The sequence below is a fragment of the Zootoca vivipara genome, chromosome 4 (genome assembly GCF_965207765.1).
Source record: "Zootoca vivipara chromosome 4, rZooViv2.hap1.1, whole genome shotgun sequence".
Classification (NCBI taxonomy): domain Eukaryota; kingdom Metazoa; phylum Chordata; class Lepidosauria; order Squamata; family Lacertidae; genus Zootoca; species Zootoca vivipara.
Window position 1 is genome coordinate 53,025,001 of NC_142587.1, and position 27,967 is coordinate 53,052,967.

Consider the following 27,967-nt stretch of genomic DNA (forward strand, 5'->3'; position numbering starts at 1 on the left):
AAAACCCCATGCAGCTCGGGGGGGGGGGAGGGAATGTTTATTTAATGATAACACTATGTGATGGATGAGCCACGTGGTAAGCTCCTACAAACAGAATGGATCACCATGTTATTTGGAGGCAGTTTATGTGGCTTGCGTAAAGTTAAAGGGACCCCTGGCCATTAAGTTCAGTTGTGGACGACTCTGGAGTTGCTGCTCTCATCTCAGTTTACTGGCCGAGGGAGCCGGCCGGCATTTGTCCGCAGACAGCTTCTGGATCATGTGGCCGGCATGACTAAGCCGCTTCTGGCAAACCAGAGCAGCGAACAGAAATGCCATTTATCTTCCCGCCTGAGTGGTACCTATTTATCTACTTGCACTTTGACGTGCTTTCAACCTGCTAGGTGGGCAGGAGCAGGGACCGAGCAACAGGAGCTCACCCCGTTGTGGGGATTCGAACTGCCGACCTTCTGATCGGCAAGCCCTGCTTGGTTTAGACCACAGAGCCACCTGCGGGGCTTGCATAGGACTGCTTAATTATGTGACACCGTCTTTGGTCATCTCGTTGCAAGAATTTTTCACAGGGCTATGATATGTTATTCTTTGCAGATTTCCCATTGTATGTGGGCTGGGTTGAATGTGAGTCATGCTCAGAGTAGACCCGCTGAAATAAATGGACATGACAAACTTAGGTCTATTCATTTCAATGGGTCTACTCTTGGGTAAAACGTTTTGCTTTCTGACTTTAGTTGTGCTGAACAAGTACAGGTTCACTGTAGGAAGGAAATCACTAGTATGTTGCTGTTTTCCTTTAGATTGCGTGGGCTTTAAATAAAGGAATTAAACCAGACTATAAGCAGTATTGGGATGTAGAATTAGGCGTTACCTACATACCATGGGGTAAAGTTAAGCCTGAAGATCTGGAAAGCTTCTGTGAAGGAGGAATGCTGGACAATGAAACACTTAGTCCTGGTAAGAGATAAATATATGGAAAACAAATATTTATTGTTGAAGTATTTATGATCGTGGTGCTATAAAATTTGTTAGTGGGTCGTAAAACACTCACGGACCCACGCCACCAACCTTTAATGGCACCCAGCACGCTCCCAGCTGTCTCTGTTAAAATTCTTCTTCTTCTCGGACCCAGCAGTGTTACTGCACAACTGGAAATCGGATAGCAGTCGTTGTCTTCAAGAAATCAAGCACACCGTAGCTTCTAAACTAACAAACTTATTTACAGATACTTAACATAATACATCTAAACCAACAGAACTAAGCTGCATGTTAGCAGCGCTCTTATCTCTAAACACTCCTCCACAGATCTCCTCTCTCCTAGCTCTCTCATCTCATGCTCAAACTCTCTCCAACTAACACATTTCACTCAACTCAAAGTACATTCTCTTTACAGCATGAATAAGAACATCTGAGAGTGTTTTTAACTCCTTGCTTTCCAGAATCCCAACATTTATTTAAGGAAAGGTCTTACAAGTGAAATAATTTGAATCTGTTAAAAAAAAGTCACTTGTTTTACTCTGCTTGCTTTGGGGCAGAACTTTAGGAGATGCTTGTAAGTAGAACTTCACTTGAACGTGAATCACCTTGGAGCGTGAAATCTAATTCAAACATAAATTCTAATACTTACTTGGTAGTGTGAAAGAGGGCTGATAATTAGGGAATAGCAGAGATATTTGTTCAGTCAATTTTTACCTGATTTGATGCTTATATACCTCCTTGCGGTATGGAATGCAGCTCCTGGTCTGATTACACACATATGCAGATAATGCAGTACAGTTTCAATGTGGACAAAAATAGTTATATTTAAAAGAATTTGATAAAATGCCTGCTTTATGAGGAAATCCATATTTTACATAAAATATGTTATGTACAAAGTGTATAAAATTTAAATGCAGATTTTTGTGTGCGCTCTTTAAAAAGAATCACATAAATTGAGCTGAATGGGACCTATGAGGGGCTGCAGGAGAAAGAGGAAGGTGAATTTTGGTTGTGTGAATGGAAGTCTGTGTGTGCAGTGTTGGATTCTACCCTATGTGCCTGTTATGAAGATAGATAATGGGGCTGCAGGATAAACATTTCAAACAAATCTGTGCTTTTGCTGAACAAACTGTATGTGCACATTCCAAAAATTTTCTTTTGTCACCTTAAACAGATTCCGATAGTATTTCTGATTGCCATTGGGGCAGATAAGTGGGCTAGCCATGATGTATACATATCATCAGTTAATGCATTAATTAAATTAATGCAGACTTTACACTTGCATTTTAAGGCAGAAATTGAGATTAAATATTTTGCATTCTTATAATTGATGTTTATATCGTTCCTGTAGAATGGAAAGGAATTCCCAAAAAATCAGAAAACCAAGTAGCTCAGAATGGAGGTGCGGGAGACGCTGCACATAATGAACAAACTTCTCCGGTTGCTAAAAATATGTCCATTCAAATGCCTGTTCCCATGCCCACACCAATAACAGTGCCTCCACCACAGGTAAGTTGTTTTTCTCTTTTTGATTTCTCATTTCTGCACATGACAATTTTAAAGCTTGGTTCATCGTGTTATTGAGAAGTAAGATGCAATTTCATGCACTGTTTTGACATGCTGACACACATACCATATGATGGTATTACAGTACAGCTTTTGCAGGATGAAAATTCACATTTGAAACACAGCAAGATTTAGTACTAACTAAAAGTGTACCTGATACAGAAGTAATACAGTATCAGAATTTGTTGCTTTGAAGGAGCATTCAAATGGAAAAATCACGTGGTACAACCTGTTATAGTATCTTTGTTGTGTCAAAAAGCAATGTGATAATTTAGCCTTAGATTGATTACATAAGGACTATAGGTTTAACTTAACCTAATAACTTGTTGACAAATTTGACAACTGATTGTACTGATTGTAAAGGTAAAGGGACCCCTGATTGACCAACTGATTGTAAAGGTAAAGGGACCCCTGACCATTAGGTCCAGTCACGGACGACTCTGGGGTTGCAGCGCTCATCTCGCTTTACTGGCTGAGGGAGCCGGCGTACAGCTTCTGGGTCATCTGGCCAGCATGACTAAGCTGCTTCTGGCGAATCAGAGCAGCACACAGAAACGCCGTTTACCTTCCTGCTGGAGCGGTCCCTATTTATCTACTTGCACTTTGATGTGCTTTCAAACTGTTAGGTGGGCAGGAGCTGGGACCGAGGAACCGCTGCAGGGATTCGAACCGCTGACCTTCTGATCTGCAAGCCCTAGGCTCAGTGGTTTAACCCACAGCGCCACTCGCGTCCCGACAAATTAGTTAAATGATGGCAAAACATGCAGAGCCATCAGCACTGAAACTTGATTTATGTGTTAATTGCATTAGTTGAAAAGCAAACTTCGTTGAAATCACTTTCAAACAGTTCTTACAATTGTGCATAATATCTGATAAATTAACAGCTCTAAGATTTTATGCAAGTGAAATTGTCTTTCTCTTACCTATGAACAGTCCAATTATAGGTCTTTTATTGAAGATCCTTTGCCAAGAGGTGAAGTTTAACTGTACAATCTAAAGATACCACTTAAAAGGAAGGGAATCTTTTAATCAGCTTTTACCAACCTTTTATCCTCTAGATGTTTTAGACTATTTGATGGAGTTGTGGCCCAAATTGTTTTCAGGGCATCAGGGTGAGAAAGGCTGATTTAAATGCTGCTGGAGCTTTCTGTATTGCTTTTTATTCAGCACACAACAATGCAAATGCGTTCTTCATTTTTAAAAGCAATGTTTCTCATTAGTTGATGGCAGATTCCGAAATGACAACTACAAAGAAAGCTCCTTGTGAACGTTTGTGGTTCCTTATCTCACATGTAAATGATTCCACTCAAAAACAGTTTTAGTTAGAGACAGCGTCTACACATTATTTGGAGAGAGAGAGAATTCTAATAATTGGCTTTGTTAAATGTCACACGAAATCTTTGTGCTCTGTAAGTCAATATCTATGGGTAAAAAGCTGTAGAATTAATTGGTGAGTAAATCTTTTCATTCCACTGTAGGTTCCACCACATCAGCCAGGACCTCCAATGGTTGGTACACTTCAGCCACCTACATTTACCCCTCCCATGGGAATGCCACCTCCAGGATTTGGTCCTGGAGTTCCACCTCCACCTTTTTTGAGGCCTGGCTTCAACCCAATGCATTTGCCTCCAGGTAATTAAACATTCTCATAATTTTCATACATATGAATTGTGAATCTACTACAGCCTAGTGACACCCAGATATTTTGGACTCCAATTCCCATTATTTGTGACCATTGCCATGCTGCTTGGGGTGGATGGGAGATGTACCGTAGTTCAAAACATATGTAGGGCATCAAGTTGTGGAAAGGTGCTCCTTTCCTTTTAAGGAGAAGAGAAGACTCCCTGGAAAAGACCCTGATGTTGGGAAAGATTGAGGGCACAAGGAGAAGGGGACGATAGAGGACGAGATGGTTGGACAGTGTTCTCAAAGCTACCAACATGAGTTTGAGCAAACTGCGGGAGGCAGAGGAAGACAGGAGTGCCTGGTGTGCTCTGGTCTGTGGGGTCACGAAGAATTGGACACAACTAAACAACAACAACAACAACATAAAGGATTTCTGTTGTAGTGATGCTTTGTTATTTCTGTCTTCATAGGTTTCCTTCCTCCTGGACCACCACCACCTATTAACCCCCCAGTTTCAGTTCCTCCGGTCTCTGTTCCTCCTTCTCCAGGAGTAAACATCCCAAACTGTAAGTCTAATTTGTTATGTTATTAAAGTTGATGGTAATGTAAATGCATGCCATTTAAAATATCTCTGTTAATATCACTGTTCTAGCTACTGTGGCCAATATAAATGAAGACACTACAAAAGACTCTTCTGTGGGAAACCCCATTCCAACAGTAGTTTCTGCAGCTAGAGGAAATGCTGAAAATGCAGATGGCTCCAAAGGATATCCAAATGCTCTGCCACCCGTAACTTCTACAAGTATCTCAGCTTCTGTCACCCAACCAGTTCCACTCCTTGGTAAGTTCACTTTTCAGTTGCTGGATATATGTGTGCTTTTTCTTTCTGTCAAAAGTACTCATTCTACTTTGTCAATAGTTAGGAAGTCAAAATTTTAGAAAACAAAGTGTTTTCCTTTGTAATTTGGTGGGGAGTAAAGCATTTAACGGTGCAAGTACCCACTGTAAATAATGAAAGATTGAAGCAGTAATTCAGTATTGAGAAATGATTATGTTAGGTACGTTTTAGTAAAACAAATCCAGGAGACTCAGGAAGTATATAAGCCGATTCAGGGTTCTGGGTTTACTTTTGCCAGAGATATTTTTTTTCCTGGTCACCTATGGCTGTGTATAGTAATGTCTGAAACCAGGAGTCGGTGTAGGTATGTAGATGATCCTGAAGATGAACTGTTTTCTCCCTGCCTTTATTCCTTAAAATATTCATTCCCACATTGTGCTGTCCCCTTAGCTTCTGGGATAACCTCAGGACTGGGGGCTAAATGCATGTCTCAGGGCTCTCTTTCTAGCCCTCAGGCCTCTCCATAGGCCACACTCCCACTCAGGCTACTCTCTCTCTCTCCTCGGGCCACACACCTCTCTGGCCATTCTTTATGCCCTCCTTCAGTGTTTTTTGCTTGCTGGAATCTGTCCTTAAACTATGGTAATGACACTTTTTGGATAGGGAAGTATGTGTGCATGCACACAGAAACCTCTCACTTCTGTATAGCTGGAACTAGTGTATTTCAGCCCGTTCAATAACGGGCTCTAGAAAATTCTGGGGTTCGGAGAAGCGCTTGCGCAGCGCTTCTCCGAACCCTGGGACCTGTCATTGCTGTTGGCGGCAGGGGGACAGGAACGGAGGAGGAGAAAGCGCTGCTTTCTCCTCCTCCGTTCCTCTCCCGCAGCCGCCGACAGCAAGGAGACCTCCCAGGGTTCGGAGAAGCGCTTGCGCAGCGCTTCTCCGAACCCTGGGACCTGTCATTGCTGTCGGCGGCAGGGGGACAGGAACGGAGGAGGAGAAAGCGCTGCTTTCTCCTCCTCCGTTCCTCTCCCGCAGCCGCCGACAGCAAGGAGACCTCCCAGGGTTCGGAGAAGCGCTTGCGCAGCGCTTCTCCGAACCCTGGGACCTGTCATTGCTGTCGGCGGCAGGGGGACAGGAACGGAGGAGGAGAAAGCGCTGCTTTCTCCTCCTCCGTTCCTCTCCCGCAGCCGCCGACAGCAAGGAGACCTCCCAGGGTTCGGAGAAGCGCTTGCGCAGCGCTTCTCCGAACCCTGGGACCTGTCATTGCTGTCGGCGGCAGGGGGACAGGAACGGAGGAGGAGAAAGCGCTGCTTTCTCCTCCTCCGTTCCTCTCCCGCAGCCGCCGACAGCAATGACAGGTCCCAGGGTTCGGAGAAGCGCTTGCGCAGCGCTTCTCCGAACCCTGGGACCTGTCCTTGCTGTCGGCGGCAGGGGGACAGGAACGGAGGAGCGCTTTCTCCTCCTTCCTTCCTCTCCCCCAGCCGCCGACAGGAAGGACGCGTGCACTCTTTCCCCCCCCCACCTCCAACCGCCGCTCCTCTCACGGGCCAGGGAGGGTTGTGAGGAGGCCTTCGCCGGCCTCCACCCTCGCTTCCCTGACGTGCCCTGCAGTGAGGCAGTGTCCGGCGGGAGCGGCGGTTGGAGGAGGCAGAGGGGGGGGGAGAGTGCGCGTGCGCAGTCTCTGCTGTCCAATCCCTGTATCCCTGGGGCACATGCGCAGTACCCCAGGGACACACGGGACAGCTTGGACGCAGGGACATCTTGGACATTATTATATAGGATGAGGTTTACTATATCAAGGTAAGAGTCACATCTGTTATTTCACCAACTTTTGCCCCAACCACTCACATGCAGCTTCCAGAATGTTGCCCGTGAAGTAATTCAGCCCTCAGACTGGAAGTAGCTTTTATGGTTGACACAAAGAGCCAGGCAATCAGTGGTGTGCAAAACATCTTCTCCTGAAACCCAGAACAGGTTTCTCCTGAGCTCAATTCCAAACAGTAGCTTGTACGTTTGCCCAAATGCAGTAAATGTGCTTACAACTACAATTAGGTATGTCTGTACACATCCTAATATAGAGGTCTGAACCCGAGCATACAAGAAAGATGTAACCATCCCCAAACTTCGGCCCTCCAGATGTTTTGGACTACAATTCCCATCATCCCTGACCACTGGTGCTGTTAGCTAGGGATCATGGGAGTTGTAGGCCAAAACATCTGGAGGGCCACAGTTTGGGGATGCCTGATCTAATGCCATTTCTTCTCATCTGTTTCCTTATGAATTGTCTACCATTTTGTCACCTGAATTTCTCACCACTGCAGACTTGCATTCCATACACTTACACATTTCCAGGAAAGGGGATAATGCATTGAGAGTGGGGTTCTTTTTGACCCAGGCTGCCTTTCTAGAAGACCTCATTTATCACACAACTCTTAAATGTATCACAATCAGTTGTCAAATCACCTGAATTACTGCTTCCACAACTTTTTTTGGGAAAGCTTTGCTAAAATTGCACTTCCTTGGTTTGAAACTTCCTTATTTCCACTTTGGAATATGCAAGCTGTTGGCAACCCTTTGTGAATATTTTCCACAGCTTTGGTTGTATATACAGCATTCCAAGCACAATATTGTCTTAATATGCCATATACATATGGGTAATCAATCAATAATTTTATTTGTATGCCGCCTTTTCAAAGTCAAAAGCATGCTGAAGATGGCTTGCAACATATACAAAATTACATAACTACAAACATAACAAAAGTAGCCATAAGCAATAAACAAAACATCAAAAGGTAGACAAACAGATTGAATAATTTCCATGTAAATAAAGCTCCAAAATAGAAATACAAAGAATAAAGAGCAACAACAGTATCAACCCTGCCTCCAATAAAACGCCTTAAACAGTACCACTGCCTGAGATTCTGTTCAGCAGCCTCAGCTTTTGTAGCTAGAGTCAGTCAAGGCTCTGCCCTCCCAGGTGGGAAAAGGCCTGCAAGGCAGGGAGCAGGTCTTCCAGGACTCATAGCCAAGTCAGTCGGAAATCACATATAATTGTACAAGCATAATTGTTGTCATCAGTGATTCATATTCTCTCTCTCTCTCTCTCTCTCTCTCTCTCTCTCTCTCTCTCTCTCTCTCTCTGTGTGTGTGTGAGTGAGTGAGAGAGAGAGGGGGGGGGGGGGAGACGATTACCCAAATGTCACAACGCCTGGTCTTAGGAAATATTCTAGGAAGACAAATTCTATAATCCCTGGTACTGTTGTGCCTAATGAAAATCTGGAGGGAACTGAAATGTTTCCTTTTAAGCTGTACTGGAGAAAAGCATTTAAGGGACTGATGTAAAAAACATCTGTGCAGTTATGCCTGGAAAGCTATGCAGTGGTACCTCGGGTTAAGAACTTAATTCGTTCTGGAGGTCTGTTCTTAACCTGAAACTGTTCTTATCCTGAGGTACCACTTTAGCTAATGGGGCCTCCCACTGCCGCCATGCTGCCGCCACACAATTTCTGTTCTCATCCTGAAGCAAAGTTCCTAATCCGAGGTACTATTTCTGGGTTAGCGGAGTCTGTAACCCTGAAGTGTCTGTAACCCGAGGTACCACTGTATAACTATCCGGCTGAGATATGGGACCTCAAGTGTTTTAAGAAACTTTTATTTCTCTAGTTGAGGTGACTACATTCTACACAAGCTTGATCAACATATCTAAGTTTATTTAAAGTAGCGTTCAGTTTTATGGGGAATGGTATGAGTACCTGCTTGACAGATCACAGTTCTGAGGCATTGCAGGTGGAAATTGGTAAGATAAATATTCCTAACTTCTGCATGGAATCGGACATATAACAATGAATTCAGAATACCCGAACATCTTGAGCCTAAAGAACTGCAGGAAGGCTATCAGCAATAGATGTCATCAAGACATAAGGACTGCCAACTATCCACAATTCATTTTTCTCCAGACTGTTTCTATCAGCTTTCTTGCTTACTTCCTGCAAACATTATATAAATTCTGAAATTGCATGGCAGGCTTTGAAGGAAAGAAGGGATAAAACTGGGTGTCATCAATATACTGGAGGTACCACTCTTCAAAATTGACACCTATCTAATGCTTTGGCATCTTACACACATTGAACATAATGGAGGTCATATGACATACTGCAGTAGTGATACCAACGAAAAGTACATTATTTGGGCCTCTCAGAAGTCTTTTGTAAAAAGCAGTGATTAATACTTCAGAGCAGGCTCATGCTCATGACAGCTTGTATTCACTTGATCGTCATATCAGTGGTCTTTGAAGTAGATTTTTTTAAAAAAACAAATCTTTTGATTCCTTAACATGAATGGTGGCTCAGGGCACAATCTCAGTGTCATATCAAGTTCTGCTCACAAGTTGGATGAAGTGCAAGAGTATATGAATTGCAAAGGCACAACCAGCTGGCAGTCTCCTGGAAGGGAGATGGAATTTGCTTAAGTGAAAAATAAAAATGCAGAGAATCCACCTTCTTTAACTTCTTAATTACTGGTTTTCATCTGTCAATATGAGTCTTGACTCCTGTGCACAAATGCTTGCATGAGTTCTTCCAGGTATCCTTTCTGGTGGTCATACTAAATGAAACGGATGTATTTAAACAGGATTGACCTGAGCCTTCCACATACAGTTTGGGTAAAGCAGAGCATGAGAGGATATTGTACATTTTCAAATGTGTCGGTCTTAATTTCTGTTCTCAGTCTGACGAGGTGTAGAATGTCTTGATGTTTCAGAAAGCAAATCCCATTCCTTTTGCAATATTCACTGTTGACAAATGGCTACCATTTAATGAAGTTGCATATACATACTGAATAAGTTAACTCAGGCTTAATCCAGATTTTACAAAGTGAGGCATGGCTGAACAGCTGCTGCTCTATGGTTGGAGCCGCATGCTGCGCCAGTGTTGAAAAGTACTGATGTGGTTGAGGCATATTATGTGGTCCTTGTGCTAGCAAAGTACGCCTGGAAGCTTGCCACTTTTACTGGCATAGGAACCTGTATACAGTCTGCTGGATCTACATATCTTCTCTTGAAAATGAGCCTGTGGTTTAGAGATAGCCCAGTTCAAAAGTTGTTTTGTAGCAGCAGTATCCTCACATTTATAATACTTGAATCCTCTTTAAGAGCAACTGGATTCTATAACCCTATGTATATTGTGTAGTTATTTCTGGATGCCACCAACAACAGAGGTTCATAATACTTAAAGGTGTGTGGAAGCGGCTTCTGCTAAGTCTTTCATTCAAGGCCTGTGAAAGCTAAACTAGTTCTATGCAGTAATTTTAATGAAAAGCTTTCTCAGATTTTTAAAGTTCCTGTGATTTTAAATAGCATAAAAGTTCATGTTTTAAAGGCTATGAAATCATAGCTTGAGGAAATTTTGAGGCACATAACTTAATCTGAAAGCTGCCTAAACTGTCCTGGGGGAGGGAGCGAATCTTCTGTACAGAGAACAACATGGAAGAATGCATCACACATGAATGGAAAACAGGAAGATTCTTCTGAGGAGACTACCCAGAGTTGCTTTTGGTTTGGAGTATCTTATGTAGACACATTTCTGGCAAAATTCTAAGCATTTTCAAGTGACATGCCGGCTCTGCCATGTAGAAATGTGACATACAGACTATAATGCTTTCCAGATGTGTCAGGAAAAAGGGTCCTAGATTGCTGCCATTTTTACAGATACAGTTCCAGAAAAGTTGGGGGTGGCTGATCCCCCAAGTAATGTTTCCAAATGGGAATGCGGATTTGATAGCTTTAAAAAGTTGAATCGCAAATAGTCCACAGTTTTATGAGTTTAAATGATTAAACAAGAGTGTGATGTAACTTTGAATTGAAATATACATAAACATTGGTTCACAACACTACATTGTTTCTTTAAATGTTGACAGGAAGTAACTGAAATTCTGCACTAAGAAAATATGAACTCTGCAACCTGCATGAGTTATGCAGCTAAACCAATTTTGTATAATTTATTTTGTTCATGATCTGAAAGGGGAAGCATAAGGCCTAGGTTCCTCCGCCCCTCAGTTTTAAATGAAAACTGATAATCTTGGGAAGCTTGAATTCTGTGCCTACAATCACATTCTGGTTTCCCCCCTGCACTCGAATGGAGTCGCAGCATGCACACAATCCTCTATAGATTTTAAGTGTTTCTTCTAAGATTCCTGTTGCTTTTCAGACACTCAAAGTTCTGTGATTGTTCAAAGGGATAGGAATTCAATTACAGTACAATTTACAACTCAAAGTGACTGATAACATTTCGTCATTACACTATTAGGTTTTTGCAAATTGTTTCTGGGTTAATATCTGAGTTTTTATTAATGTTTTCTCATTTGAGCAGCCTATGTTAATTAATTTGTTGGTCAGGTATTTCTTTTTAAAAACATTCAGACACTTAAGATAAATGATGAGGCACTCTGGAAGGGGGCAATTATTTCAGTTACTCATTGATACACAAGAATTATTTTGTTCAGCTTGTCAAACACATCCCATAATTGTGAAGCTATCAGTCTGCTATCTGAAGATTCCATATCAAATGATATAACACACAGTTATAGACATCTGTGAAATATCTGGCCAAAGAGCACACATAGAGGAGAAACCACTGGCCTGTGGTAATTGCTTCAGTCGTAGAGCAATCCTCAGCTCTCATCAGATAATCCACGCAGGAGAGAGAAAAGTTAAGGGTCTGGAGTTTGGAAAGAACTTTAGTCAAAGTAAACACCAAGCTTCACACCAGGCAATTCATGGGAGAGAGGAAAAACACTGTTCTTCCGGTTGCATTCTATTCTGTGAATTTCCACAATTTTTCTTTTTAGCTCGTCATCTTTTCTGTTACTTGTAAAATGTGTTTCATTTATGTTCTGCTTATTACTTAATGATTTACAATGAAATGAAAAAGTTTTTGTTCTAAGCCATCACTAAAAGTAATTAAATTTTGTTGACTTTTTAAAAAAACTAAAAGTTTATTAAATGAGTAACAGGGAGGTAGATTTCAGAAGACTATGTTGATCCTATTATTATCTGAGTATCTTAGTCCAGGATTGGGAAGAAATAGGTTAGGATCCACAGGTAGATCTCTATGTGAACTGCAGTAGATTGGCTAAGATTTCTGTCTCTCATAACATTCTCTGAAAAATGGCTCTCCTCACCCCATAGTATATTGCTGAAATGAGGATAGCTTGAGGTAATGAGTGGATGTTTGTGTGGAAGGACTATGAGCTCTGTTCAGTTCTGATACTCAAAACAAATTCCTGGGCTCCAAATGATTTAATTCTAAGTGTGTCTTTTGTGGCAGGTACAGTTGGTGGAACTTGAGGCCCTAGTACAAAACAAAGTCAGTCCTGCAAACCTGATGTCTGCTCACCTCTGCCTTGCTGTATTTTATATACATCCCCACTTTTCATACCCCAATTGTTGTTTAGAGAACTGATTCTTTGCCTTATTCTTCCATGACTTAATTGCCAAGGGTTCCCCAACCACATATTATGTGTTCTGCAATTATCACACCCCTGTGTTCCATGTTCAGTACAATGTTCAGTTGCTGCTATTTTTCACCCCCATCTCATGAGATAGGTGAACACTGAAATGAGTTCATGTGTCTAGGTTTCTGTGTATTGCTGTGTAGCACAGAATTCTTAAAGAAATGTGGAATTGAGCTTGGGGAATTGAAAATGCACATCTACACTTTAGGAATATAAGATTGCTGATCCCTGAAGAGTTGGAAATTTTATATAAACACATTTGTAAGTTTAGCTGTAGGAGACCCCAAAAAATCCCAACCCAAAAAAACTTGTAGCAATGTGACAGGGGATTCAGTCTGCTACAGAAAAATGTTCAGTACTTGTCCAGCCAAATCACAGCAAGATTACAAAGTTCTTGGAAAGTGTAGCTGGGAAATACTATTGTATTGGATACTGCAAGAAAGCCTGCTTGTGTAAAATGCATATGGGCTGTGCACTTACTCCAATGTGAAACAAATGCACCATGACTTCTCAAAACAATGATTATGAGAACTGGCCACAAGTCTTATAATTAACAGGAAACTCTGGAATAGAGAACAGGTGTGAATGTAGTATTTCTCCCAAAGCAGATTGTCACCACCGCTATATCTTTCATGTGTCTAAAGCATTTTGAATAGTCATCCATCAGTTAACAATTTAAAAAACCATACACAAATCTAACCACATTTAGTAAAAACAATAACTTGGTCCAGATGAGTGTATTAGCACTGTATAAAGCATGGTTTCTGCTGTAATGGCCAGTGCACAGGAATGTTAAAATAGGTAAGAATGGTGTGCGAGCTTTCAAGTTGTAACTTCCTTGCCAAGTCAGCCAAGTTGAAACCAAGCTAAAATTCAGCTAGAGAAAAGGCTAAGCTAGCTTGTGCCAGATATAATCAGTTCAAGCAAATAATTACAAAACATCTGCTCTGTGAAACATCAACAAGCAATGGGTTGGGATCGCTTACCTTTTCTATTTAGCAAGTATGTGAACTTTAATTTCTTGGCATGGCTTTCAAATAAATGAACTTTTAATCCAAGGACAGAGAAATTAGAACTAGGTTTGTGCTAGGATAAATATGGCCTAGTTTGTAATCTTTTCTGCATTGCTCTTGATATTTCAAGAACTGTTTGAATTCACTAAATTGTTGCATTTCAGATATTTGGTGGTATTACAACAGTTGGTGCATATTTCATCTCTTAGTTTCATTAAGCCTACAGGTATTTTCAATATCTTTAGGATAGAGCATGAAAACGTGCTGAACTCTTTATGTTGTAAATGCCATTTAGCTGTCACTTTTCCTATCATAACCTGAAGATGACTCTTAAGGGAAGTTTACTAGTGAACTCTGAGTAAATAGTATATATTGCTACATGGGAAAATAAGCTTCTGCTTCATGGAACAAATCTTAATATGACAAGTGCAAGAGGAACTTATAAGGTAATCTGCAGCGTATTGCCATCCCTTCAAAGGAGTGTTCTTTGCTTCAGCCAGCCTGGAATAGGCACTTTGCAGTCCTGTTCAGACTCTCTGGGTCCATGTGTGAGGGGGTGGTTATAAGGTAAGGAGGGGGTGGGAAAATGATGCATACCCTAGCCTATCCCAGCAGTTCTGTATGGTCCTAGAGGGCTCAAATGTGGGAGGAGTTGGATAGTTTTTGACAGCAGAAAATGGAAAAAAGATGTCTCCCCCCCTTTCTTCTTAATAAAATATCCCTGGATAGTGCAAGGGGAAATGTAACACATCCACACACCAAAAGTAAGTAGCATGAATCTCCAACCCTATTCCATCCCTTTAGAATACTATTTACAAGCTCTTGGTGACTTGTGCAGCCCACTTAATCTCCTCTCTGGTTTCCTCTTGTCATAGTTACCGTGAACCACAGAATTAATAGATGACTTGCATAGTTTCCCTGACTTTGGCTCATCTGTTGTTGGATTCCAGTTTTCATCAGTGTCAGCTTAGCATGGCCATTAAGGATCATGGAAGCTGGAATCTAGCAATATCTGGAGCTCCACACACTGGCCTCATCTGATTTAAACACCCTCCCCTTCTCCAGAGTGGAAAATTTCAGATTTTTATCGTAGCTGATTGAGCAGTAGCTTGGCTTCCTGCACCCCCACCCCCCAAAAAAGTATCCATAGCAAGCAAGAAAAGTTACTGTTGTGGGTATTCCATGTGAAACTGGAAATACCATCCCTAGAAATGGGTGGCCTAGTTTTTAGTATTGTTTCTGCAGGCTTAATGGTCATTAACATTCCATAAAACTTAGAAACTCACAAGTTCTTTCAGGCACATTTTTCAAAAATGTTTAGAATCTTGAATACTATTTAAACCTAGATAGAATATATATAGAAGCTACTTCCTTATTTTTAGTGGGTCCCTTTGGCCTCCATACCGATAAGCATTTGACCAAAGGGGCGCATGTGGCACTGTGGTCTAAACCTCTGAACCTCTTGGGCTTGCTGATTGGAAGGTTGGCAGTTCGAATCCATGAGACAGGGTGAACTCCCATTGCTCCCAGCTTCTGCCAACCTAGCAGTTTGGAAGCATACTAGTGCAAGTAGATAAATAGGTGGCAGGAAGGTAAACAGCGTTTCCATGTACTCTGGTTTCCATCACCGTGTCCCATTGTGCCAGAATCAGTTTAGTCATGCTGGCCTCATGACTCAGAAAGATGTCTCAGGACAAACACTGGCTCCCTCGGCTTGAAGTGAGATAAGTGCCACACCCCATAGTCGCCTTTGGCTGGACTTAACCATCCAGGGGTCATTTACCATTTCCCTAGGCATTTGACCACTTGACTTTGCAGTTAAACATAATGATAATGATGAAGTTATGAAATCCCCATGGTTCTGAAAAATACTTATCAAGCTTGTTCCTGCTTAAAGGTGACAGGAAGCTGAACAGTTGCCAATTCTTAATTCTTTAGAAGCTTACTGTCAGCCCCTTAGACTCCCTTAGTAATATGAATAGATTGTCAAAAAGTTGCTATTTCTATGTAGTCTCATGATAGTATTAGCAGATGGTTCTTGATCCTGGAAAAAGGTTTAAAATTTGCAGGACTAAAAGACTACTATGCTTTTGAGCATACATGTCAGATGAAATGTAAGGCCTGGGTAAGAGAGACCATTCTAATCAAAGTTTGTTTCCTTTAGTACAACTCTGATTTTGCTATGTTAAAAAAGGATAAAATACAGCTAGTTGCTAGTCTGGGGAGGGAGTGGGACTCTCATTTTCATGTGCGCACGCTCTCTCTCGGAATTGCTGAAGACATACAAATTTATTTGCCTTTTTCTCTGCCCATTGCATTGGCTGCCCGCCAGGTTCAGGGTCCTTGCATTTACTGTATGTCTAGGGCATGTTGTGGGTTGCCCAATGGCTTATAACCCAGTGCAGTCACTCAGATCCTCTGCCATTGGTTTTCTCCCGGGTTGGCAAGGCTCATTTGACATCAACACAAAAGTGAGCCTTTACTGTCATCAGCCCAGTCCTGTGGAATAGATTCAGCAGGCACCTTCTGTTTCAAGCTTTGCAAATAAGGATTTTTTTTCTATTCCACCTGGTTTATGCCAGCAATTAAGAATACATATTAAAATGCTATATCCAGAATATCTGAAAATAGGACCACAAAATGGTGTAGGCATGCCCCCCTCCACCCATCAAGGAGGAAACAGGAACTGATGTCAGCCACTGTTGTGCTATCTTGTACCTCTGTTCAGAACTAATAGGAGGGTACATACCCAATCCAATGAAATATGGACATTTTGAGGGGGCTAAGACAGTGCAAACAGGAGCTCAGCAGGAAAAACAGAACAGCCTGTCACACATTATTATTATTAAAATAGGCAGTAATGGTGAGCACACTGGTGTTTATGCCCACCATATTGGCAACTTTGAGCTGAATAGACTAATTCTCATCTTTGTACATGTGTTTGGTATTTGTACGTGTGTCTAATTTTTTTATCTGACCTTGAGCTATGCCATATAGCTGTGTTCCATATAGATGACATGCAGAATTGACTTTGTAGGACTACAGTATAAAAAGTTTTGGGGGGAAGATGCTGAAGAAAGCTACTTTGGACTGTGTACACAAACAGGGGAGTTAATTTTATTTGTGATGAAGTATTACATTTATAACAAAAGCCTCCTCCTGTTGCATTTCTTTTAACTATATTAGGGTATGATTCATCTAAACTGGAGCACTCTTTAATCCTACCAAATGCAATTGGAAAGTTAAATTTTACCTGCTTTTTTAAAATATTGTCTTAAAATAAATGGGACTTAAACAAGCTTAATGTTGAGTGAAGATGCTGGTACTAAGTGGGTGAAGGCAGTTGTGTTGGAGCAAAGGTTGGTTGAGGAAGTCAGGAATAAGTCTTGCGGTGTATGAATTGGTTGGGGGATTGCAGGTTGCAGCTTTCTAGAGCAGCAGAAAAATAGGGGTTCTGGCACATTGACTTGTATATATTTTTGAATGTATCTTGCATCCATTTACAACTTTATTTCTTTTGGTTTGTCAGGTACTCAAGGAGCTACACCCAGCCCTGTGATTGGGCTACAGACACCTTCCACGGGCCTCTTGGGTGCACGGCCTGGTTTGATACCACTCCAGCGACCCCCAGGAATGCCACCACCTCATCTGCAACGGTTTCCAATGATGCCACCTCGGCATATGCCTCCCCATATGATGCACAGAGGTCCACCTCCAGGCCCAGGAGGTTTTGGGATGCCTCCGCCTCATGGGATGAAGGGCCCTTTCCCCCCACCTGGCCACTTTGCAAGGCCTGGTGGAATGCCTGGAGGGGGGCCTGGTGGACCCGATGATCGAGATGGAAGACAGTTCAGGAATGATAGGCAGCCGTTTACTCCAAATAGAGACCAGGAAAGGTTTGGAAGGAGGTCTTTTGGAAATCGGATAGAAAATGAACGAGACCGCTATGGTAACCGCAATGATGACAGAGATCATGAACGCCTTGGTAATCGTGAAAGGAGAGAATGGGGAAGAAGAAGCCCTGAACGTGATAGACACAGAGACTTGGAGGAAAGAAATAGGCGTTTCAGTGGACAGAGAGAGAGAGATTCTAGAGATAGGGAATCTCGCAGAGAAAAGGACGAAAATCGAGGAAAGGAGAAACCAGAGTTGACAGACAGGGTAGATGGTGTTAAAAACCATGAACCCCAGAGCAGCAAAGTGGAAAATACAGACTCTGTTCCAGAACTTAAAAAGGGGGAGGCTGAACCCACAGGTGCAAAACCTGCTGAAGAGTTAACATCCGAGACTACCTCATCTCTTGAACATCCTGAAGAGTCTACTGGCTCACTCACAGAGGCTCCTCGCTAGACTGGAATACTTGTCAAAAAAAAAAAGTGACATTGGAGTATAGAGCTTTAGAGTTGTACAGTATGCTGTATATTTGCTTTTGCTATTTCACAACTCCTCCATAGTTTATGGGATATGTAAGCAATTTGATTGCTTCCCTTCTATTTAAATAGCTACAAAAATAACACAAAAGAAATGAATAAACCATTACCCTTTTTTTGCTGTAACTTTTTAAAAGTTTTGACTTTAAAAAGTTTACAAGTCAGAATTAGAAGTGCTATTTTTTTTAATTTAAGTGAAGGTAACGGTAAAAGCTCCTAAAAACAAATAGGGATGTGTTTTTAATAAACTCTATTTTCATAACAAACTTTAATGTGTGCTATTCTTCCTACACTGCACTGAAGTGGTAAAGGATTGTTCAACATCTTAAAGTTTGAACTGTTAATGCTGTACTGGAGTCTAAATTAGACTTTGTTTAAAGCTGTTAAAACATGTTTGTGTAACAGTTCACAAAAATGAAGTATATGTGGTAGTTATGTTCTTAGATTTCTGAATTTTAATTAACATGACTATTCTAGATGGGGAAAAAATAGCTCTTAAATGTTTCAAGAGGAAACCTAGTGTTTGCAGTGAAATCACATTTGTTTGTTTTTGTTTTTCCTCACCATCCATTAGATTTTGTGGTAAATGTTGCCCTAAAAAAAGTTCCCTGTTTAAAAAAGATTAACATAGGGTCCTGTGGAAAGCACACCTTATTTTTTGTAATTTAATTCATTGTGTTTTTGAGGGAGGTAAGGCACCAAATTACCACTATATTCCAATCTGTTTTTGAATGTTCCCTCCTGTTTTGTAGTCTACGTAACTACTGTCAAATTGCTTGTAACAAGCTAGAGGAGCAAGTATTGACTTATTAGCCCCTCTGCTGCATTCTGAAATGCAGGCAGTACTTGGCAAATTGAAAAATTACACACACCCCCGTGGTTTGACATGCTCAGTTCAGTTACTGTTCCCATTAAGATAATGTTTTCCCCTTTAATTTTTTGGGAAGTGGAATGTGAGGTAGGTAAGTTATCTTGCAATGGTAGAATAAAGAGAAACTTCATATGTGTGACATCGATTTCCATGCGTTGACCTTTGTTTCTATGCTAGTAGCAGCTTAGGAGATGCACCAAAACTCAATTTTAAAAACTAGGAAAATGAACAGGCATGAAACTGCAACTGCTTTTTGAAATTTGACACCAGTAACTTGACACCTATGGCTATGCTTGAACATGATCTTTTTACAATTAAATTATGCAGGTTAGGTAGAGAATATCTTCCCCCAAATTCTATGGAGAGCTAATTTAGACTGTGTTAGAATGTAAAGCCCAAGTGAGTAAGATTATATAATTTAATGCCCATTTTTATTGACAGTAGTTGTCACAGTTGCTTTGAAAGCTAGTATGTCATCTGCCTTGTTTTTAACACAAGTTGACAAAGCTATTGTCAAGGTTTTATTTGAAAATAAGTAGAATATAGCCAAGCTCATTTCAAGGCAACACTGCAACATGAAGGGCTTCAGGTAAGATTGTAAGTCTTGGTGAGCAAGGGTCTAACCTGCTCAAGCATGTAAACAATTGCCAAACCTTCAAGAGAGCTATATAGAAAAAAATGCTTTCTGTGTGCCTCTTGCATTAAAGGGTTTTAGCCAACATCCTTCTCCTAAGCAGGCAATCACATTAATATTGACATGTTAGGCACATAGCATTTACCATTTATTAAGCATGTTCATCTGCAATATCTACCGCTCTCACTTTGTGTAGTGATGTTGGTATGAATTTTTTACTAAGGTTAAGCAATTGTTAAAATGGCAAATAGAAAATGGCAAATATGTATAGCAATATGGTGGAAACAGGTTTTCTGTATTCACAGTAGCCCTCTACAGCTATGCAGCTGAGTAGCTCACTATACAAAGCTCAGTTTAGCTATTCCAGATAGTTCAAGGTGGTTGTTGCTGAGACAAGACTGCTCCTATATGGTCATACGCTATCAGTCTCCCTATATGTTTTCTATGAAACCCAAGCTATTCTTTATTGCCTAAATAAGGGAGAATATAAAGATTTAGAACCTGGCTTCTACAGGAAGTAGGAACGTCCTCTCTGTAGCTATAAATCGCAGTCCCAAGATGCAGATCTTTTAAATAAGCCACGGCATTCTCTTATGTCCTCTCCAACAGCTCACAAGAAAGGCAGTTTCAGCCATCCCACTTGCAGCAATTAGTTTGTCACAGATTAGGTTTGATTGGAGTCAGTAACAGAATTCAGAAGCAATTTTTCATTTAATGACGGAGCTTATCTGATGTACTGAAATCAATGAGAAGTCATCCCTCCCCATTGGAAACGCTGATGCGAGAACTCACTAGATTTATACCATATTTAGAGTAAAGCATTCAGGACTAGAGTTCTCTCAAGCTAGCTTGTTTACCCCACCATCAGGTAATTTCAGTTGTCCAGATGCGATTAGATGATGAAATCAGCAGAGGACTTTACCACCTCTGTCAAAGTGAACTGGTGGTGCCTGGTCTCCATCACAGCAAAAATTCTTGAACTAATATTCTACTGCCACTTTAATTACAAGGTATACAAAATAAGACAACTTATTGGTTTAAACCCCAATTAACAGAGCCGTAAGATTAAACAGTTGCTTTTTATCCTAAACAAAGCCAAATAATTGCTAGTTCTATAGGTACATTTACATTCTGCACGTAGGTTTTGGTATACAGTGCCACTGTCAAAGATCTTAAGCCTTGGCCAGTCCAATCACACCACAAGCTAGACGAGCACCAGCATTTCCAGTTTTCTTGCTCTCTTCATTTCCTCCTCTGCCCAGATCATCAACTTTTTCATGAACCTAAAAAGTGATAGATAAATATAATAAGGTGGAGGTTATTACATTAGTAAATAATTTGAAGGAAAGTCAATTTCAGCCACATGGTGAAAATGGTCCAAGGCAGGATAAATACTATACATCAAATAATTAGTAATCCACAAACATAGAAATAACTAAATTAGGAAATTATAGTTGTTTAGGGTAGTGGCTGTGTATTCCCACAAGACTTGCTGCCACTCTGTTATGGGTACTCTACACACTACATATAGTCAACCAGATCTGGCTAGCTTCTCCATTAGGTTGACAGAATGCTTCCGAATTTGCACTTGCAGTTGAAAAGAGCCAGCACCTCACCAAAAGCCTGTACCGAGTAGTGTATAGAAAAATATTTTAAGTGATATAATTTTACAGCAGAAACATCTGCATCTCTGCCCAAGTACATGCAATATTATAACGAACTGCTTCTCAAGCTAGGCTGAGAATGAAGCTTTGGAGCAAAGTGAGGAGCTCCTTAAAATACCTGGGATATTTCTTCACCTCAGAATTTACAGCAAGACTCTGATCATGTGCAGTAATGCTCAGAAGAAATCCAGGCTTCCAATATGCTTTGGCCCATTTCTGGTGCTGGTGATGCTCAACGCACCTACATTATGTAAGCAAGCATGTCTAAGGAGAATCAGAAGCAGCAACTCTGTGCCAAGACCTCTAGGTCTAAGTACTGAAGCAAACCATCCACAGGTAAATTATATTGATGTATTTTTCCAGAATTTGGAGGGAAGTTGCTCAAAGAAATACTTACCACCATAGTACGTCCGATAATGCAATGTGGCCCCGAGAGAGAAATAATTTGGTCCTGTATTGATATTGTTGCTACACCTGAACCATCTGCAGTCACATTTCCAAGATCACCAACATGCCTGGAATAGTTGATTTGATTTTATAAGCAGAAATATGACCTGTAATAATTGCTAAATGCAGTTGACTGAGGTGCTACTGTGACACACTACTGCTCAAACATACAAAGCTGGTGCTTTTCCGCTTCAATAACAGGTACTTGAAATATACAGACAAGTGTTAAGAGGATATTATAGCCAGCTCAAGCTGTCTACCCTAATTGTAAAAACTTTCACCAGTGTAACATGCAGTTAAGCCTAAAACCACATTATTCCTACCTGAAACAAGCCATCACTAGTAAAAAAATATTATATAAAGTGATTGTTAATACTGGACAGTTTAATTTTTCCTGTTAAAGCCATTGTTTTGCTGAGTTTTTATCATGGTCTAAATACTGGAATTTTTGACCCATGTGCTTCCAATAGCTTCAGGTGTAATGGCAACACAAGGAGAGGGATTTAGAAGTGTACAAAATTCCAGGAAATTCTGAAGAGTTCAGCTGAGGTCCTATATGTAATTTAGAGTGGCCATTTTAAAAAAATGAAACTTAATTGTAATTCAAATGTACACAACTATTGATGCCTCTAATTGTATTTCTGTATTTTGCTTGTTCTAGTAGTGCCTGTATTAACATTTTTATTTTATGCAATGCTGAATAAAATATATGCAGGACAAATCTTTCTGTCTTCGAACTAATGTGACACAGACCGTAGCACCCTAAATTTAGAAATTTAACACAGGGGACAGGGTTCTTCTCCTTAATGTTTTCTGTGCTTTATTTTAAATTCTTTAATTTGAGAACACATCAGTAACCCTTTTGAATAAGGAGCAGTACTCAGCACATCTATTCATTGCCTTTTTACCAATTCAGGAGGCTAAAAATTAGCTGTTGCCTTCAAGCCCTCCACCCCTATTCAGACCACTCTAACTGACTGTGTTGCAGCAAAAAAATCACTGAATGTTCACTAAATGATTGACCAGCAGAGCAATTGCATAACCAGGCAAGTTTGACTTATATTCTTAAGGTCTATGGACAGAAGTATGCTTCAGGAATGAACTGAGGAACCAAGTGAGCTGGGTGCCCACAAATTATGAAAGCCAAACAGGCATCAGATCCTATGAAGTAGGCTCTGAGGGATGAATAGCAGGTGACAACACAGGGAGACAGGAAGCCTTGCACAGTGTCTACAAACAAAGAGGTGTGGACCAGCAGTAGAACAGTAATACCCAGACACAACTGGCAGACTGTGCCACTGAAGAGAGCAACAAATAAGAAAAGGTTAAGAAAAATGAGCATTAGTCCTTAATTTCTCCAGTGCCAGTACATACTCAGCTAGGAGTCCTTTTAGACTAATAAATAAGGGACAGTTCTCTTACTGCTAATTTCCAGTCCAGTTGTTTCTATAGATAGTTATCCTAGAAGTATTACAGTAAATAGATAAAAAGGGATGCCCCAAAATTGAAATACACAGAATTTTAGGTCCCATCTACAGTTTTACATTTGTCTGCCGCACAGGACCCTATCCTGGTTCTTCACTGTGTTGGGAGATAATGCAATGCACTGTTACTTGATGGGATGCAAGCCATTATGCTAGAAGGTACTTCAAGATACAAAAATAGGAAACTGTTTTATACTAAACCTTTCTTCATCTTCTGGTCCACCATGAGTTTTCCCCTCAGGATTGAAGTGAGGGCCTGCACTGGTACATCCTATAAGAAGTTACCCGAAGTCAGTCTTTTCCCCACATGTGTCACATTATGCAAATCCATATATGACAGCTCTCAGGTCTTAGCCTCAAACTCTTTATCTTTTAAAAACAAGATATTTTATCAGGACGCTTATGAACATAATCTAACAACTTAAAAGTGTGAGGGAGAAGTAACCTTCTGTCTCCCTCCCCTTAGAGCAGGCATAGGCAACCTTGGCTCTCCAGATGTTTTGGAACTACAACTCCCATGATCCCTGACCACTGGACCCGTTAGCTAGGGATCATGGGAGTTGTAGTTCCAAAACATCTGGAGAGCCAAGGTTGCCTAGACTTGCCTTAGAGATTTGAAGAGTCCCTGTGTTTAATGCCTAGGCCAGTATCATGCACATCACAAGCTAAATACAAAATGAACTGCTTCCTCAAGAGTGGAAGTGTATTTATTGCTTAGCAATCTAATATTTGCATTCTTAAGACACTATTGGCCATATATGTTTCTGTTGTTAGAAAACATTTTGTAGATTGTAAGAACAAAAGCAATGTTACCGTTTGTGTTGTCTCCAAATTCATGGACGTGGAACCCATGTTTTCCTGGAGTCAACCCACTAATACTTCCTGAAAGAGTTACAGGTCCACTACCCTGAAACAGATTAGCATGAATAGAAAGATTCAAACAAACCATCCATTTTAAAGTCCTAACATCTCCAAGGAAAATGACATTGTACAGAGGAGAGAACTGATTCTTCAAGCAATACACGCTTAAGTATGATCCTACAGTAGAATGTTGGCATAGTATTCACCATGAACCTAGAAAATCTTACTGTCTTCATCATGGTGCCTACAGTCCCACAACTGGATTTTGGTGGTGTTTCAAACAGGTGTATGTTTGGAAACTTCTTATGCACACCTTGGTCCAAAAAAGTGTCTCTCCAGTGGCAGACAAGGGTATGATGCATGCACTTATGCCAAAACCAAGAATGCAAGGTTTACACTTGCTATATGGAGAGCCAACATGTTAAATGCTTTTTAGTGACCTCGATGGGATGCCTGACATTTAAAGCTGCTCCTAAAGTAACGCCCATAACCAACAGCAATTCAAGTTGCTTAGTAAGTGTACATTTCGTAAACTACTCCCTAGGATGCATTATAAACTTCAAACTGAAGATACAAATCAACATTTTGTTCTGATTAAACTATATTTGTTAAAATGCTGCTTTGAGTAGCATTTTATCTTATTGGATTCACACAATCTCATTTTAATAAATCCATTCAGAAATGAAGCATTTCCCTGATAAAATGGTTAAAACTGACTTTTCATTACGGCTGACAGTTAATTATATTTATTCCCTGCAATTCACAATTATAAGAATGAACCTGAGGGCATGCATACGATGGAGTCTCTTGCTCCCTGGCAGCCAATGACCGTTCAGGTTCCAGGCTCTTTCTTCCAGAGGGAGGGGGCAGAAAAAGCTGCAAATGTATTTCAGATGTTGGCCAACAGTGAAAGAGTAGATCCACAAAACCCTCTGTAGATCTGTAGTGTCTTCTGGCATAGCTGTTTAGTCCAACAGCAGTATTATTTAGGGTAGGCAGAAAGTAATATGCCCAATTTCAACCAGGGCCTCCTATGTTAGTAGTACAGTAATATAAACAGTGAAATCTAGACAACATGTCAAAGGTGCACATTGGTGTTTTTTTTAATTTTCTGGTTAGCTGTTTTAACTAGATAAACATGCACATTAAATAGCCTTGGGCAAAGTATTTCACAAACTTAGCTATGAATGATATGCAAGTCTGTGCTTACACTCCACTTAGACAAGTATTTATGCCAGAGCCTATTAGTGTTGACTGTAGTTATTCACTCACTTCAGAGACGATTTGTTCACAGCAGCAGGATTAAATTACATTAAATTAGAAATTGCATAGGATGCAAACCTGAAGATGACAAGATGTAGCTTGAACTGTAACAAATAGTTTCCTGACTTCCACACTGCTACATAAAAAATATTACCATACACCAGTATACATTATATGAAAATTAAAGAGTATTTTACAGGGATATAGTTGTTTGGAATAAAGGCTGTGTTGTAGTTTGCAAGCTGTTATAATCGATCGAGGATCAATGATCAAAAAGCACAAAAGTTTGAAATCATTTTCATCCTGCTTGCAATGCACTGCACTGTTGTCAGTGAAGTCTCCATAAAAATGCCTATAACTGTGGAAGTATTTCCAAAGTCCCTCAAATAGTCAAGCACCATCAGAACTTTTGGAGCCTATACAGTGACACTAAAGGTTAAGGTTCAATTAATTCCATACTAGTTCTGAAATATACTGCCAAATGCAACCATATATAAATAATTCTCTTCTATCAAATTCCCAGGTGCTCTCTCACTTAATACATTTGAAACTAGAAATAGTCATGGTGTCAATAAGGCAGGAATAGTTGACATGGTACTGTCCTGTTGTGCCCATCCCTGGGTCAGGAATGACAACCGGAGGGCACCACACTAGCTACCCACATGCCATAATGTATTGCTCTGTACAGTCCTGCTAATACAGTCTACTAAACCTCTTTGAACCAGCCATGCTTTCATCATAGTTAGAGGTAACTAGAGTAACAGATCTTTCTAAATGCATTCATACTATCATCTATAGCAGCTTTAAAAGGTATTTATACATTTATTAAAACCTACAACACATGAAATACATATACACATACTTTCAAAGATCTAGCACATGGGTGTCAAACTCAAGGCCCGGGGGCCAAATCCGGCCCGCCAGCCCTCATCATGTGGCCCGCCAGCCTTCACCCCCGCTGCCGCCACTAGCGGCCTCTCGCCGCCTCCAGCGCTCGGCCCATGGCCGGATCGGGCCCCACCTCCATCGCTAGCGGCATCTCGCCGCCTCCATCGCTCGGCCTATGGCCGGATCGGGCCCTGCCTCCATCGCTAGCGGCCTCCTGCCACCTCCATCGCTCGGCCTACGGCCGTATCGGGCCCCACCTCCAGCGCTAGCGGCCTCTCGCCGCCTCCAGCGCTCGGCCTACGGCTGGATCGGGCCCCGCCTCCATCGCTAGCGGCCTCCCGCCGCCTCCAGCGCTCGGCCTACGGCCGGATCGAACCCTACCTCCGCCGCTAGCGGCCTCCCGCTGCCTCTGGCAATCGGGCTATGGCCGGATCGGGCCCTGCTGCCACTAGCCGGCCTCCCACCAGATCGCCGCCTCCCCCACTCGGCCCATGGCCGGATCAGGCCCCCACCGCCACCACTAACCTGCTGCCTCGCCGCCACCTGCCCGCGCTCCCTGCACAAAAAGGTAATGTTGCTGTGCATGCCTTTAAAGTCTCTTTTAAAGGGTATTTTTCCTACAGATACAACCGGCCCTTTGAGGGTGACCAAACTGCTGATGCGGCCCCCGATGAATTTGAGTTTGACACCCCTGATCTAGCACAAAGATCCCCATTCACTATTGAATACTTCATAGCTATGCTTCTGTCCTGCTATTCACATTATTTCAACGACACATTACATTTTCCCCTAGCTTATGTGTGTAAACTTCTAACTAAATTCAGGCAGAGGCTGCAAAACCTGTTTGCCCACGAGATTAGAGCTCACAACTCTCACTCTTCTTTTTTTCTCCCTCAAGAGCAAGTTGGCTTAAGTTACGCTTTCCAGCAGCCATGACTCAGCATATTGTCCCCTTTCTTTTGGGCAGGGAGGACAGAACCTGATTTGCAGCACATTCCCCTATCTTTGGCTATATATAATAAAGAGAAGGGAAAGAAACAGGTGCCCCAGAGCAGCTATGGGCAACGTTTACCCAACGGTGGCGCCAAGGGGAAGGGAAACCGGCAATCTGAAATAGCTGAGATACGGTACTCATTCTGCTGGTCCTGATGGAGGAAGCGAGTTATTGCACCTCAAAATACCTGCGGATTTAGATTTTATGCAGAACTGGAACGAACCGTTTCCCCTTCCCCACGACTTCAATCCCCTAAAAAGCCCACAAGTTAGCTCTTACTTTTTTTTGTTTTGTAAATGGGCTAAAGTTCGTTGTAATCGCCCAGCTCCATCTTATCTAATCTGACCCCTGCCCGCCGCATCTATGGGAGCCAGGTCATGCTAGGCAAAGGCCGCACGAGAGGGCGGCGCAGGCAAGAGGCCTGGCCTGATGCCACAGAGCCACGGCGCCTGCTCTAGCTCCCACCGCTCGCCCCAAGGCTGCAGCCCCAGAGGCGGCGCCGTTACCCGACGGCGAACCCCGCTGACAGGAGCGGCCCCGACTCCGGAGGGAAGGGCGGCCAGCGACCTTCAGCGCGCAGCTAATACCTCAGTGGGCGCAGCACCCTCCTCTCCCAACCCAGGCGGCGGCGGCGCGCAGCCTGGAGCGGGACCAGGCGGCCGAGCAGCCCCTCCCCTCACAGCGCCAGACACCCCGAAGGACGGGGAGCCGCTCCCCGCTCAAGCCCGGCACTCACCTTCTGTTCGAAGAAAATGACGCCTTTGACGGGGGAGTCGCCGGCCATGACGCAAACAGCCTTCTGCACCGCCATGTTCCTTCTCGCCTCGGAATTACCTCTGCCGCCGCAGCGCGCACGAACCTTAAACCTCACACTCGGCGCGCTTGCGCGACTTCAGCCGCAGCC

The 27,967-nt window shown here is 41.9% G+C and overlaps 2 protein-coding genes across 5 annotated transcripts in view; one reads left to right on the forward strand and one right to left on the reverse strand.

Moving 5' to 3' along the window:
• Positions 1-19,494, forward strand: part of SCAF4 (SR-related CTD associated factor 4) — a 56,672-nt gene extending 37,178 nt beyond the window's left edge. For all 4 annotated transcript variants that reach the window (XM_035114327.3, XM_035114328.3, XM_035114329.3 and 1 more), the window contains 6 exons: positions 795-951; positions 2,324-2,481; positions 4,017-4,170; positions 4,635-4,730; positions 4,817-5,005; positions 17,057-19,494. In XM_035114327.3, coding sequence (XP_034970218.3) covers positions 795-951; positions 2,324-2,481; positions 4,017-4,170; positions 4,635-4,730; positions 4,817-5,005; positions 17,057-17,877 — 1,575 coding nt within the window. In that variant the 3' untranslated portion in view covers positions 17,878-19,494. The remainder of the gene's footprint in view (positions 1-794; positions 952-2,323; positions 2,482-4,016; positions 4,171-4,634; positions 4,731-4,816; positions 5,006-17,056) is intronic.
• Positions 19,495-20,154: 660 nt separating this feature from the next.
• On the reverse strand, positions 20,155-27,961 carry SOD1 (superoxide dismutase 1). Its single transcript, XM_035114330.3, has 5 exons — positions 27,800-27,961; positions 23,871-23,964; positions 23,259-23,328; positions 21,524-21,641; positions 20,155-20,745 (listed from the first exon to the last, which is right to left on the reverse strand). The coding sequence occupies exons 1-5, from the start codon at positions 27,872-27,874 to the stop codon at positions 20,635-20,637; spliced, it is 468 nt and encodes a 155-aa protein (XP_034970221.1). The 5' UTR covers positions 27,875-27,961; the 3' UTR covers positions 20,155-20,634.
• Between the last annotated feature and the right edge of the window lie 6 nt (positions 27,962-27,967).

Excerpts from the sequence above, each read along its gene's own strand:
- SOD1 (XM_035114330.3), bottom strand. The coding sequence starts at position 27,874 with ATGGCGGTGCAGAAGGCTGTTTGCGTCATGGCCGGCGACTCCCCCGTC. Across the intron at positions 23,329-23,870 it reads ATTTGGAGACAACACAAACG|GATGTACCAGTGCAGGCCCT; the intron begins GTAACATTGCTT and ends AACTTCTTATAG. Across the intron at positions 20,746-21,523 it reads TTATCGGACGTACTATGGTG|GTTCATGAAAAAGTTGATGA; the intron begins GTAAGTATTTCT and ends ATCACTTTTTAG.